This window comes from Tamandua tetradactyla, chromosome 6, assembly GCF_023851605.1.
Source record: "Tamandua tetradactyla isolate mTamTet1 chromosome 6, mTamTet1.pri, whole genome shotgun sequence".
Taxonomy (NCBI): Eukaryota; Metazoa; Chordata; class Mammalia; order Pilosa; family Myrmecophagidae; genus Tamandua; species Tamandua tetradactyla.
Window position 1 is genome coordinate 37343156 of NC_135332.1, and position 13417 is coordinate 37356572.

Consider the following 13417-nt stretch of genomic DNA (forward strand, 5'->3'; position numbering starts at 1 on the left):
GTTTATAATTATCCAGCTACAGATTCTGAGTTTATCCTACCTGTAGTTCATTGAGATGGTTGGATGTGTAGGTTAATGTTTTTCATCATATTTGGAAAGTTTTCAACTATTATTTCTTTAAGTATTCTTTCTACCCTGTTCTATCTCTCATCTCCTTCTGAAACTCCTATTATGTACATATAGGTATACATGGTGATGTTCCACAGGTCTGTGAGGATCTGTTCATTTCCTTTCATTTTATTTTCTGGTCCTCATATCAGATAATCTCAATGCACCTATCTTCAAATTTGCTAATTGTTTTTTCTGCCTGTTCAAACATGCTGTTAGCCCCACTAGTGAGTTTTTCATTTCAGGTTATTGTAATTTTCAGCTCCAGAACTTCTATTGGATTGTTTTTTTTTTTTTAAAGAATATGTATCTCTTTATGGATATTCTCTAATGAGAATGTTTGTATGAGACACTGTTCTCATCTTTTCCACTGTTTCCTTAGACATAGTTTCCTTTAGTTTTTTAACACATTTAAAATAGCTGTTTTAAAATCTTTATCTAAAAAGTCTGGCTTCCGCAGAGACAATTTCTATTAATTCCTTTATTTATTGTGTATGAACCATATACTCTTGTTTCTTTGCATGTCTCATAATTTGTGTTAGAAACAACACATTTAAATAGTAAAATGTGGCAACTCTGGAAATCTTCTATTCCTCTATCAAGAATGTGTTATTGTGACTTTTTGTTGTTTGTTTAGAAGAATGTGTTATTGTGACTTTTTGTTATTTGTTTAGTGACTTTTCTGAACTGAATCAATAAAGGCTTTATTCTTTTCCATGTTTGGCCACTGAAGTCTGCTTGGTTAACTCAGTGGTCAGCTAATAATTATATAGAAATTTTCTTAAATTTCTGGAACCAGGTCCTCTGAATAAGTGTTGGGGTGTGCCTTCAATACTCAGCCAAACAGTTGACCACTCTGTCTTAGCCTTCATTTCTTGTTTTTGCAGAGTCTTAAAAATCAGCTAGATCCTGGGTAAAGGATGATATGGTCCATATTTTCAAACTTCAATTTCTGTGTGAGACCAAAAGGAAAGAGGTTTATTTCATAGAAAATTTATATTTTAGGTAGCGCATTATCTAATTTAACTTGTATGGTCAGTTTACTTGAACATCATAATTATATAGAATCTTGAATAGGGCATGAGAGCTTATTGGTTTATACAAGTTAGTGTAATAAGAAAGGAGGAAATATTAAACTTCCCCATCTGAGGAATTCCTGATATTCTTGCAAGCAGTGGGGACAACCAATTCAATAAGCTGAGCCCTCCATCTTGAGGTTTGCCCCTGTGAAGCTCATTCCTGCAAAGGAGAAGCTACGCCTACTGATAATTATGCCTAAGAGTCACCTCCATAAAACTTATTTTGTTGCTTAGATGTGGCGTCTCTTTCTAAGCCAACTTGGCAGGTGAACTCACTGCCCTCCCCCCACTATGTGGGACCTGATTCCCAGAGGTATAAATCTCCCTGGTAATGTGGGACCTGAATCCCAGGGATGAGCCAGGACCCAGCATGATGGGATTGAGAAAGCCTTCTTAACCAAAAGGGAGAAGAGACAAATGAGACAAAATAAAGTTTCAGTGTCTGAGCGATTTCAGAGTCAAGAGGTTACCCTGGAGGTTATTCTTATGCATTATATAGATATCCCTTCTTAGTTTGTGGCATATTGGAATGGCTAAAGGGAACTACCTGAAACTGCTGAACTGTGTTCTAGTAGTCTTGATTTTTAAAACAACTATATAACTGTATAGTTTTTACAGTGTGACTATGTGATTGTGTAAACCTTGTGTCTGTTGTTCCTTTTTTACAGAGTATGAATAGATGAGTTAAAAAAAAAACAGGATAGAAATAAATAAATAATTGGGGGATAAAGAGTAAAAAAAATGGGTAGATTGAAATACTAGTTGTCAATGAGAGGGAGGGGTAAGGGGTATGAGATGTATGAGATTTTTCTTTTTATTTCTTTTTCTGGAGTGATGCAAATGGTCTAAAAATTATCATGGTGATGAATACACAACTAAATGATGGTTTTGTGAGCTACTGATTGTACACCATCTATGAACTGTATGTGTGTAAAGATTTATTAATAAAAATATTAAAAGAAAAAAGTCAGCTAGAGGTGAGAGCTTTGGGCCTTCGCAGACCTTTTCTGATTATGTATCCAGGCCTGGACATGTACATGGCCTACAAGATTCCCAGGGATATGTCAGAGTTTCCCAAAGTCCCCTGGTCCTATGGTCATCTCATCTCCCCAGCTTTTCCTTTACGTTATTTGGTTCATATATCATTTTCCCCCACTGTTACCTACCACCTCAGTTAGACCGTTACGTTAAACTATTGCCACTGATTACTTTTGACAAATAGCCCTGAGGGAAAGATCTCTGAATCTGATTAAATAGAGACAAGCTTTGTAAGTGGGGTCTTCCAGGGAAGCATCAGACAGGTTGAACAATGACATTTACCTAGATATGGGGCTTTGGAAGATTGTCAATTCCATTTTGCCCCCTGCAGAGGTAGCCAGACTGCTATTTTCTACCATGATTCTAGGTTGTTAGTTCTCAAGGCTGTTGCCAAGAATGGAGAAGAGGGCCTGGGAATAAGGTAATTTAAAATGCCGCAAAGCTCACTGTTCTTACTGAGATTCAGCCACTTTTCTTGAATAAACACTTCCTGGATTGCTGAAAGCTTTTGCTTAATTTCCAAGATTCTGAAAAAGTTGATTCTAACTATTTTTGCTATTTTTTGTTGCTTTAATGGAAGAGAGGATTTTTGGAGGTCCTTACTCTGTCATTCCCACTGACAAGCTATTAATTTATTTTTAATTTTTCTGTGTATTTTTATTTATATGTATCACTTTTAATTGGTTCTTTTTTAAAATCCCAATTTAAAAATTTTCATCTTTTGTCAGGAAAATGAAATCTTTTGAATATATTATGGTCACAGATGTATTCATATACATCTTAGCCCTATATGGTCCTACAACAGGGCCTACTATTTTCATATTCTATTTATCATTTATTCTTACTGTTTAATTCTTCAGTGATTTTTAGATTTATCTTTACTCCTCTCTTCCCTCTAATAATTTAAAGTTCTACTTCCTATTTTTATTTTACTATGTTATTGTAAACATACACATTAAACATATCTAAATTTATATTTTTATCAAAATAATACGTAAAATCAGATTTCAAGACAATGTTTAAAACAAACAAGAAAAATATTTAAATTATTGCTGTGTACTTTGATATCTCTGGTTTGAATGAGAGACTTGGTGTAGCCTTAATAATTCTGGCTATTATACTGAGTGGCCACTATATGCTAGACAATTAGGTACCTTTTAGTTATTAATTCATTTGATCTTGAAAACAACTCTTAAGAAATTTCTTGTTATTACTTTTTGGCTTATGACTAAACAAACTCAGAGAATTTAAAATCAGTGGCCAAGGTCACACAGCTTGTAGGTAATGATACTGTGATTCAGCTCAGGGCTGTCAGATTCCAGAGTCAAAGCTACACTGCTCCTCAAATTCTTGTCCCCTTCTATAAGGAAAAGAATTTAAGAGCACAGTTAGTTGGGAAGGACATGCATGTTATGAGAAAGTTGTATTTTTCACTATCTCTCATCAAAAGCAATTTTAAATATAGAGGAACAAAAGGAAACATAATGATAGATAAAAGCTAGGAGAGTAGAAACATCTTCAAGGGTGGCCTGGAAGGAAGGGACAGCTGGGGGAATATGGGTTGGAAGTCAAAGAGACAGAAAAAGTCAATCTATTTTGACTGAAGGGAAACAGATGGGAGATGAGCAAAGACAAAAGGGGCCATGTGGATAGGTGTCATCAGTTAGAGGGCAAGTAACTGGAATTTGATCAATCAACAAAAATTTATTTACTGGACTCCTGGGCACTGTGAGAGATTCAAACCAATGTAGAGTCATTCTAGGAACAATAATGATAAAGACAAGACAGATGGCCTGAACTGGGATATTAATGCTGAAGGAAAAAGCGAGAGACAGAATGCAGAGATAAAAAGGTTAAGGCAGTCCCATATGAGCTGGCTTGCATATGAATCTGGAATTTTTGAGGGCATAGAAAGAAATAATTTATTTTCTTAGCAATTAAAAATTGATTAACCTAAATCAAAACTAAAGGATTTGTAGATAGAATGAAAAAGATGCCAAATCACCCACCCTTTCCATTTCTGACTTTGTGTAAATTAAAAGATTATTGAAGATTTATATAAATGCATAGCCACATATGCATACACATTACAGACAGTGCTTTGCATTATCATCTCTAATGTAAATATGTCCATTTAGCTGAAATTACATAAGACCTAACAGACATGACGAAGACTGAATAGCTCTGACCACCTTGGAAAACACTAGGTGAACTTTTTATCTTGGAGCAAGTTGCAAACAAAAATTTAAAGGTCTTAAAGACATTCGCCAATATAATGAAGATGGATTCCCTCCCATTAAAGTGAAAGTAAATCAAGATTAGTTGGTGTTAGTGGGCCTGGGCCCCATTTCATAGGCATGGGGAAAGAATAAGCTTTCTGGGTAGCCCTGTAGAACATTATCCATTCATTTTTTTCTAAAGTAGCTATTGAGTGCCTTCTATAACAAAAATGATAGCTACCATGAGTACTTGCTATAGTCCAGGCTCTTTATATGCATTATTTAAAAATCCTCACAACTATAACATGTAGATGCTATTATTATCCCCATCTTTTATATAAGACAAAATAAAAGTCAGAGATGTTAAGTAATGTGCCCAAGGTCATATAGTCAGTAGGTAGAAAAGGAAAGTAGAAACTCATATCACAGCCTGTTACATTTATTTTTCCCCAAGGTACATTTTAAGTGTTGGACATACAAAAATTAAGAGATGGAAGTCCTTGCTTTCCTGGAGCATATAGACTACCTAAGAGACAGAGAGAGCTACACAATTATAATAAAATAAGGTACTTGCCATAACAGGTTATATACAAGTAAATGAATAGAGAAATACCTAAATTTGCCTGGAGGTGTCAGAGACCTTCTGAGCATATATTTTAAGGATAAATAATCATTCCCTAGGTGATGAAAGTAGTACATGCAAAACACTGAGGTAGGAAAGAAATGAACTATTTGGGAAACTCGAAGGAGGTCAGCAAGGGCTGAAACAAAATGTAAAGGTACAGGAAGAAATGAGGATGGAGAAGTAAGTGCTTGTATGTGAGGCTGAAATTTTTAGATTTTATCTTGTGGGGGTTGAGGAATCATTGAAGCCAGATGGTGAAGAGTTTGGTCAATAGAAGAGATTCTGCATGGCAATGTATCATGCAGACCAAAAGTTTAGAAAATTCAAGGACTTGAAATGACCCAAGGATCACAGTTAATTAGCAATGGCAGCATTACAAACAGAAGACTCCCTTGGAGGTTTGAGAAGTGATGGTGGGAAGGCATCAGCATATTCCAAACAGTACTGGGCCCACTGAAATAGAGGCTTCACTAGGGTTGGGGACACAGCACATAACTACTATGGCCTATTATTTCATCCATGCAGTTGTTCATATAATACACACATACATGCCAGGCAGCCATAACTTGGTAGCATCAATATTTCAATATATCAATATTTCAATGACAATAATAGATGGCTTTTGAAATAGCATGCCATCTCTCCTTGAAGCTAACTTCAGGTGTGACATTGGTGAGTACCTGGTTAAAGACTTCAGGAAAAACAGTCAAGTACTACTTGTACAATGGCAGAAGTGAACATACTAGAGGACACTATCTGGGGCATCTGGGGTGAGCAGGTATAGGCCCATGCATATAAATCCCCCAAGTATCCCAACAGTGGAGTAGATCACCAAATCTCAGAAGACAGGAGCAATTAAACTGTTATTTTGAGAGAAGAGAAGGGAGGTTCTGTCAAGGTTGTAATCACACTTTCATATATACCCAACCGAGATGAGCATGCAAGAAGAGGTAAGTAAAAAAAAGTCCAATTACTTTCACCCAACAGGTACTGGGCAAAACACCTAAGTTAGAGAATTGAGATGTTCCCCCCCTGCCCAGTGGAAAGAGATCAAAGGACTGAGTAGTTTCATATCATATGTAGTTGTATGTAAATGTATATGTTTATATATTAATGGAGGTTGCCATTTCATTCCTTCACCAACCAGCTATATGGCCATAAACGAGCTGCTTCTTTTCCTCTGGCTTCAGTTTTCTTATCAATAATATGAAGAAGCTGGATCTGTTATCTCTAAGGTCTTTTCCAGCTATAATATTTTAGTAGGATTCCCAGTGGCTACTAGAGATGATAAAATCCTTTGTCCACTTATAATTATGTTCTGTAAGTGATACATCAAATTTTCATCTTCTTAGGAACTGCCGTGTGAAAATGACCCAACAAATGCAGAATTTACAACTTTCTCAGTCAAAAAAACATAGTGCCCCATCATCTCCCAATGCTGCCAAACGCCTGTACAGAAACCTGTCTGAGAAACTGAAGGGGAGCCACTCTTCGTTTGATGAGACCTATTTTAGAACAAGAACTGACCGGCTGAGTCTCAGAAAGACTTCAGTGGTAATAAAAGTCTTTTACTTCTTGTCGCTATTTGATGTGTTCAGTTATGTCTGGGTTTAAGGGGATTCTCCAATGATCCACGTTAGCAATTTTATAAATGCTAAAACAGAGTCAGGTAAGGTAGGGACTATAATTATCCCTGCTATTACCTTAAGTTTAAGTGATTATGAGATTTTCTCTGATTTTTCTTTCTAAACTGGGCCAATAAAACCAATCTCAAAAAATAACAGTTTGACAAATATTGAGTATAAAATTAAATAGGTTCTATGAGAGCTCCACTCAATATTGATAGGATCATTTATTACTTATTTATAATGTATACCCCACAAATTTTCCAAAGAGATTCAAGCAGAATCCAGGCAAAGAACACATATGTATTAAATAAAAGACTCCTATAAAAGGAAAAGAAAATATAAAGGGGGGAAAATAAGAATAACCTAGAAAAAAAAATTACTGGGGGTGGGAAAAGAAATAGATAGAGCAAAACCTAGGTAAATATACTAATACTTAAAATTTATCATTACATTTATCTGAGTTCCCAGGCAGTCAAAACCAATGGTAACCACAATTGGTTACAGCATCTCCTTAATTGGTAACTAAAGCATAACAATCCATCAGGAGAAATGATTGTTTTCCTGTTGCAAAATCCTCTGTTCTTTATATATAGATAAAGTAGTTCTGGTGATGTTATAGGCATCTTTCTATGGCAATTCTTAGACTGACCCTCAATAAAATCTGAGGGCATAAAATTAACATGCTCAGCAAAAGTATTTCTGCAGGGTAATGACACCTTTCTTTGAACGTAAAACAGAAATGAGTCTTAGTCCTTCCATATAAAAACATAGTAGAGCTTACCAACAAAAACATTGTGGAGAAAATGGCTTTAAAATATGAAACAAGAGAAATACAACTAAGAATCACAAACAGAAACACACTGTAGACAGGGCACCATTTTAACTTGAACTCATTTTTTCATTTCAAATTCAACTTTTGGGACTTGTTTGTGGTTGAGTTATGACCTAAGCACCAGAGGCTCATCATTTTTTTTAACATTTTTTATTGTAAACTATAACCTATATAAAAAGCAAAGAAAGGAAAAAGCAATAATTTTCAAAGCACACTTCAACAAGCAGCTACAGAACAAATCTCATAGTTTGTCATGGTCTACCATTCCATCATCTCAGATTTTTCCTTCTAGCTGCTCCAAAACACTGGAGGCTAGAAGGAACATTTTGGCAGATTGTCAACAAATCACTTTTTCATTCAGCAGACTGTGCTGAAGCAATGAAAGCTGCTGCATAGCAAAATAGTTGTATCTCCTGGGTCCCCATTGTCAATGCAAGCATTTGCATAACAGTTTTGTATCTGCTTCAAATTCTAAATAAGTGTTGATAGGAATAATTGATTTTTGATGAGACTAAAAATTAACTCTGCCTGCCTAAACATTTGGTCACTGAAGATCTGCCACATGTTTTATCAATCTAAAACATTAGGACCAGTGGTGTTTCAGCATTTTCCTCAAAGACCAAGAAACTCTTTGAGAAGACACCAGATAGACATTTAAATAGTACAAGTGTTGGTCTCCTCCCATGAGCAACAGAAATACATATTTGAGAGAATTCCAAAGCACTTTCTTTGTTTACTATTAATCCTCTAAAAGAACTTTTCAAAGGAATCATATTGTCTTAAGCCATTCTTTTCTATAGGTGATTTGTACTGTATAAATATTCAACTTCTGGCCCTCTTAGCCCAGACACAATTTGCCAATCAGCCACTGAAGCCCTCCCTGGACATCACCCTTGAGCCTTCCCCTCAGAGCTCAGAAACTTCCAGGTATTCAATGGTTGGGGCTCTGGGTTGCAAAAATATAGGGGTTTGAGCACAAAGAGTATATAGGAGTTTAGATTGCAACCTTCACATAGTGTGGAGCCACTTGAGATCTGTAAATAAGGAGGTGATATGGTCACATTGCATATTTTAGAAAGATTACTCCTGCATCATGCAGGCTGGAGGAGAATAAGACTAGTGGCAGGCAGATCATTGCCATGGTCCAGACAAAGGATGATAACAGTCCAAGTAAGAGTAGAGACATGGAGTTGGAGAGGAAGGAGATAGGTTTGAGAGAAACAGAAGGTACACTCACAGTTCCAAGCTAGTCATAAATTCAGAACTACCTGAGCCACATTATCTATGCTAGCATTTTCCAGACTATGTTCTCTAGGACACTGTTGTACAAACACTTAAAATAAATGTTAGGAAAAGCATGTTCTGTGAACAAAAATATTCAAAATATATCATACTCCCCTACCCTCTTGGACAGTTACAGTTCCATGTGAACATTGTCACAGGTCCTGGGAGATCCTACGTCAAGTAATGAGTTAACATGGTTTAATCCAATGTTAACAAACTAATTTGATCACATGCTACTTTCTTCATAGAACACTTTTTAATGACCTATTGAAGTGTATGCCACAAAATAGCAGTTTGGGTAAAACTGAGTTTTCTCTAATCTATTCACTAACGACACTATACTGTATTATCTTGTGCATTATCTAAGTACATCTAAATGTGCAGATCTATTTCATGCCCACTAGAAATGATGGAGAGAGGATCTAATATAACATCCACCCTGGGGACCCTGGATTATATTGTAGTTGTCACTCATAAGTGGGAAATTGGTCACTAAAGCAGTCTCTAAAATTCAAAATGGCTAAGCTACAAAGATGCACTGTCCTATGAAACTGCGCTAACCTGCTTTTGTTCTTCTCCAGAACTTCCAAGGCAATGAAGCCATGTTTGAGGCGGTCGAACAGCAGGACATGGATGCTGTGCAGCTCCTTCTGTACCAGTACACACCAGAAGAACTGGATCTCAACACACCGAACAGCGAGGGGCTGACACCCCTGGATATTGCCATCATGACCAACAATGTTCCCATTGCTAGGATTCTTCTGAGGACAGGGGCCCGAGAAAGTCCACACTGTAAGTAAACCTGAGGATGTAAAACTCCTACTATTAAAACTATCCTACTTTAAAGCTATTAAAACTATTAAAGTTCATACTCAAAAACCAGCTTTATGGTGCCAAAATAGCCATTATTGACCTTCAGAGCAGAAATGTTCAACTAAGCACTGATTCTGAAATCTTTTACATGTTTTCATGGACTTTTCATGCAAATAGTGATAGTACTTTCCAGTCAAAGCACCGAGTTGCATTCTAAAAATACTATACTGAATGGTATATAAAGGGGCCTCCAAGAAACTCCCTCCTAAGAATTTATTAGGATTTCATATATTTAAAATGTTTTTATTTTAAAATATTATGTGAAATGTTCTAAATAATGGCATATAATAGGGGGTATACATGGACAATTAAAGAGCATGTGTACCTTTGTGTCTTCATATCCACAGTCAATATGGTGGCCATATTGATTTGTTTATTCATTCATTCAACAAACACTGAATGTCTGGTGCTGCTGTAGGTGGGAGAAAAGCAGAAGTGAACAAGACAAAATCCCTGTATTAAAGAACTTACATACTAATGGGGGAGACTTTGAATAAACAAATAAATACTTAAATTAAAATATAAACTAGTAAATAGTAAAAAATATAAATCAAAATATGAACTCAAAGTATATGCCATGAAGAAAAGAAAATGGATGAGATCAGTGGGGAAAGGACTCTTTTAAATAAGTTGGGCAAGAAATGCCTCTCTGAGACAGTGATATTGGAGTCCTAAGAGGTATAAGAGTGAGCCAAGGGAAGAGGCAGGGATAAAATCCTCGTCAGAATGACCAGCAAATGCAAAGGTGCTAAGGCAGGCAGGAATGAGCTTGACATATATGAGGAGCAAGAAGGCCAGTGTGGCTAAAGCAAAGTGAGCAAAGGAGAGAATGACAGCCCAGGGAGGGCTCCCTGGGGACCAGATCACGCAGGCCTTGCAGGATGTTAAGATGTTTAACTTTGATTCTAAGTATAATGGGGAAGATGGTAGAGCAGTCTCAGGAGGTAAATGATAGATTCTACTTTACATTTTAAAAAACACACCACAGCTCTCTATAAAGAAAAGATGATGCAGCAATTATAAAATTAAGAAGATGCATTACGAGGCTATTTTGGTGGTCCAGGAGTCAGGTGCTGGTTGCTTGGACTAGAGTGGAAGTGACAGCAATGGTAGGCAATAATAGAAATCTGGATACACCTTTTTTTTTTTTGTAAGAACTATATTGAGATAGAAATGGAAAAGGTATAATGCAATGATTGTTAGCATATTCACAGTTGTGCAATCATCACCACAATCAATTTTAGAACATTTTATCACCCTAAAAAGACCCTGTATTCTTTAGATTTTGTGTTCTCTCCCCAATCTCCTAGGCACTAATCTATTTTCTACAGATCTGCCTATTCTGGACATTCCAATGCATGGAAACATACAATATGTGGTCCTTTGAGGCTGGATTATTTCTGCATTATATGAATGTGTTTTGAAGTAGAGCTGATCAAACTTGCTGAAGGGAACCTCTCTGGGCCCAGTGGCAGACTATGCCTAGGACAGATGGAATAATATCATACAGCACTGACCCTGTGCAAAGCACTATTCTGGGCACTTTACATGTATTGACTCCTTTAATCCTCACAACAACTTTATAAAGTAGACACTAACATTCCCCTTGGTGCAAATTCTCTGACCCAATGACCACATGGCTCTGAGCCACAGTTTTTATGTTTCCTAATAGAAAAAGGTAAACTCATCAAACTGTTGGTCTCACTGCTGATTCACTTACTTCCAAGTGGCGAGACCCAGAAGGCTGAAAAAGAAGCAAGCAAATATATAATTAGAGGCCACATCTCTGCTCTAAATTTCAGAAACCACTACCACCCAAAGATTCCCCTTAAACTAGGTACAGAGACAGATTCTTGTATGAGAAAACTCTTTATTTAAAAAATGCTAAGTCCACCACATCCATGGAGCGTAAGGATTTGGGTTGGGCAGGGGCTGGTCTCTCCAAAAGAGCTTTGTAGCCAAAGTGTCACTCATTTTCAGTAGAACTGGAGGGTTTCAAGGAGCAGACAGATAAAGCTAGAAAGAAATCAAAAAGGCTTCTTTGCTGCTTTCAGATTTATTCTGCAGTGTCTGTCCCAGAGATCCAGGGAGAGAGGGGTGGAGGGAGAATCAGTGGGTCTGAACATGGAGAATGCAGACTGAGCCCCATTCTATAGGAACAAGGAGACCATTCATCCAGATGTTGCCATGGCCATTCTGCACTGGGCTGGATGAAACATTAGTCCTGCTTACCTGAGACTCTACAAAGAATTCTGCATTTTCCATGAAACAGTAAGACATACCCCCTCCACTGCCCCTCAGCCTCCCAAATCCCCCTTGTGCATATTTAAACCTTCATAAAAGAAACCAAGTCCTAAATATTTTGTAAAACCAAAAGCAAATTTGTTCAAGAGATCTCTGGTATACTTGTTCTCTCTGGGTTGATAATCCAGCTATCATCACAAAGTTGTAAAGGTCAGTGAGAGATAAACCTGGTGTCAGCCTCTGAAATATATCACATCTGAGTTACCTGTGCAACCCAAGAAGTCAAAGAGAAAGTTCCACATGGAGCCTCACACAAAAATGTTAAAAATTACAAAGGAAAATTGATTGAGCATCTGGAAACTCTCACATATATTATATGTAATGTTCACACTCACCCTTTAGGATGATGTTATTAAGTCTATTTTGAGGATGAGGAACTTATGACTCTGAAAGGTTAAGTGACTGGCCAAAGATTACACATCTAGCAAATAAATAGGATGTCAGGTACTCAAGCCAAGTCTGGGCTCCTACTGCATGAACTTAATGCCTTTCTAAACTAATATGAAAGACAGTGGCCACTGGGCACCAGCATTTTCCCTTTGTTCTGAAATCCTATAGTGTCTTTCTTTGTTCTGTTCTGTGCACTAAAGTATCATTCCTGTGGAGAAAGGCAGGATAGAAAACACAGTCTGTTTTCAGGGATTCCTGATTCACTTAGACATCAAGTAAAAAAGAAATAGAATTGCTTCTGTATGTGAGTATGAGCCAGACCATGAAAAAAACCATAGCCTTCCAGCCAGAGCCAGATAAGCAAACACCAGCCACAAATTTTCCCCAGAAAATGCAGAGGGAGGCAGGATATAAGGGAAGAAAAATACTGATGATACCTTAAGTTTTCAGAGTGTTTTATATATTGCAAAAATGCTTTGCTTGCATCATCTTACTTGATCTTCAAAACTAGCCTCCCAAAAATAATGGTGGGAGTTGTTTTCCTCATTTTTATCAATGAGGAAACAAGAATAAAAAGCCAACTAGAACACCCGAAGCTTCGAAGCTAATATGTGCCATGATTCAAACTCAGATCTTCCATATTGAATGCTTTGGTATTTATGGAAAAACCTTAGCACACTGACTGCCATACAATAAATGCTCAATTCCTTCCTTCCCTGACTCTCATCTGTTTCCCACTTCTAAATGACAGTCAAGTATCTCAAAGTAGGTTATAGGGTTTCTTAGTAAGGTTAGCTTTCTCTCTTCCCTTCTCCTATATATTCCTTTCTGAAAACTAGCCCACGACTCTTTCCACTATACCAACCAAGGATGCCAACACAATGCAGAAGAAAGTCCTCAGTGGCATCTGAACTTCTCCCCATCTCAGAACAAGAATTACAGGCACTAAGGGGTTTAGGGTTTAATTCCCTAACGTTTGGACCCAGACCATCTTCCAGTCTTTTACCCCTCAGTCACTGAGCTCTATGGAGGTGTTT

General features: G+C 37.1%; 1 protein-coding gene and 1 long non-coding RNA gene across 8 annotated transcripts in view; one reads left to right on the forward strand and one right to left on the reverse strand.

Moving 5' to 3' along the window:
• The window catches only part of ANKFN1 (ankyrin repeat and fibronectin type III domain containing 1), a 436237-nt gene that overhangs the window by 276976 nt on the left and 145844 nt on the right, over window positions 1–13417 (forward strand). For all 5 annotated transcript variants that reach the window (XM_077164850.1, XM_077164848.1, XM_077164851.1 and 2 more), the window contains 2 exons: window positions 6422–6623; window positions 9395–9605. In XM_077164850.1, the coding sequence (XP_077020965.1) occupies window positions 6438–6623; window positions 9395–9605 (397 nt within the window). In that variant the 5' untranslated portion in view covers window positions 6422–6437. The remainder of the gene's footprint in view (window positions 1–6421; window positions 6624–9394; window positions 9606–13417) is intronic.
• Window positions 1–13417, reverse strand: part of LOC143687670 (uncharacterized) — a 177454-nt gene that overhangs the window by 19191 nt on the left and 144846 nt on the right. Inside the window, exons 4-5 of one of the 3 annotated variants that reach the window (XR_013177632.1) lie at window positions 11407–11430; window positions 636–1060 (exon numbers count right to left, since the gene is read on the reverse strand). The exons of 1 other annotated variant lie outside the window; for it this stretch is intronic. This is a non-coding gene — a long non-coding RNA (uncharacterized LOC143687670). Of the gene's footprint in view, window positions 1–635; window positions 1061–11406; window positions 11431–13417 lie in introns of those variants that run through there. One more of the 3 variants, XR_013177630.1, reaches the window with a different exon arrangement.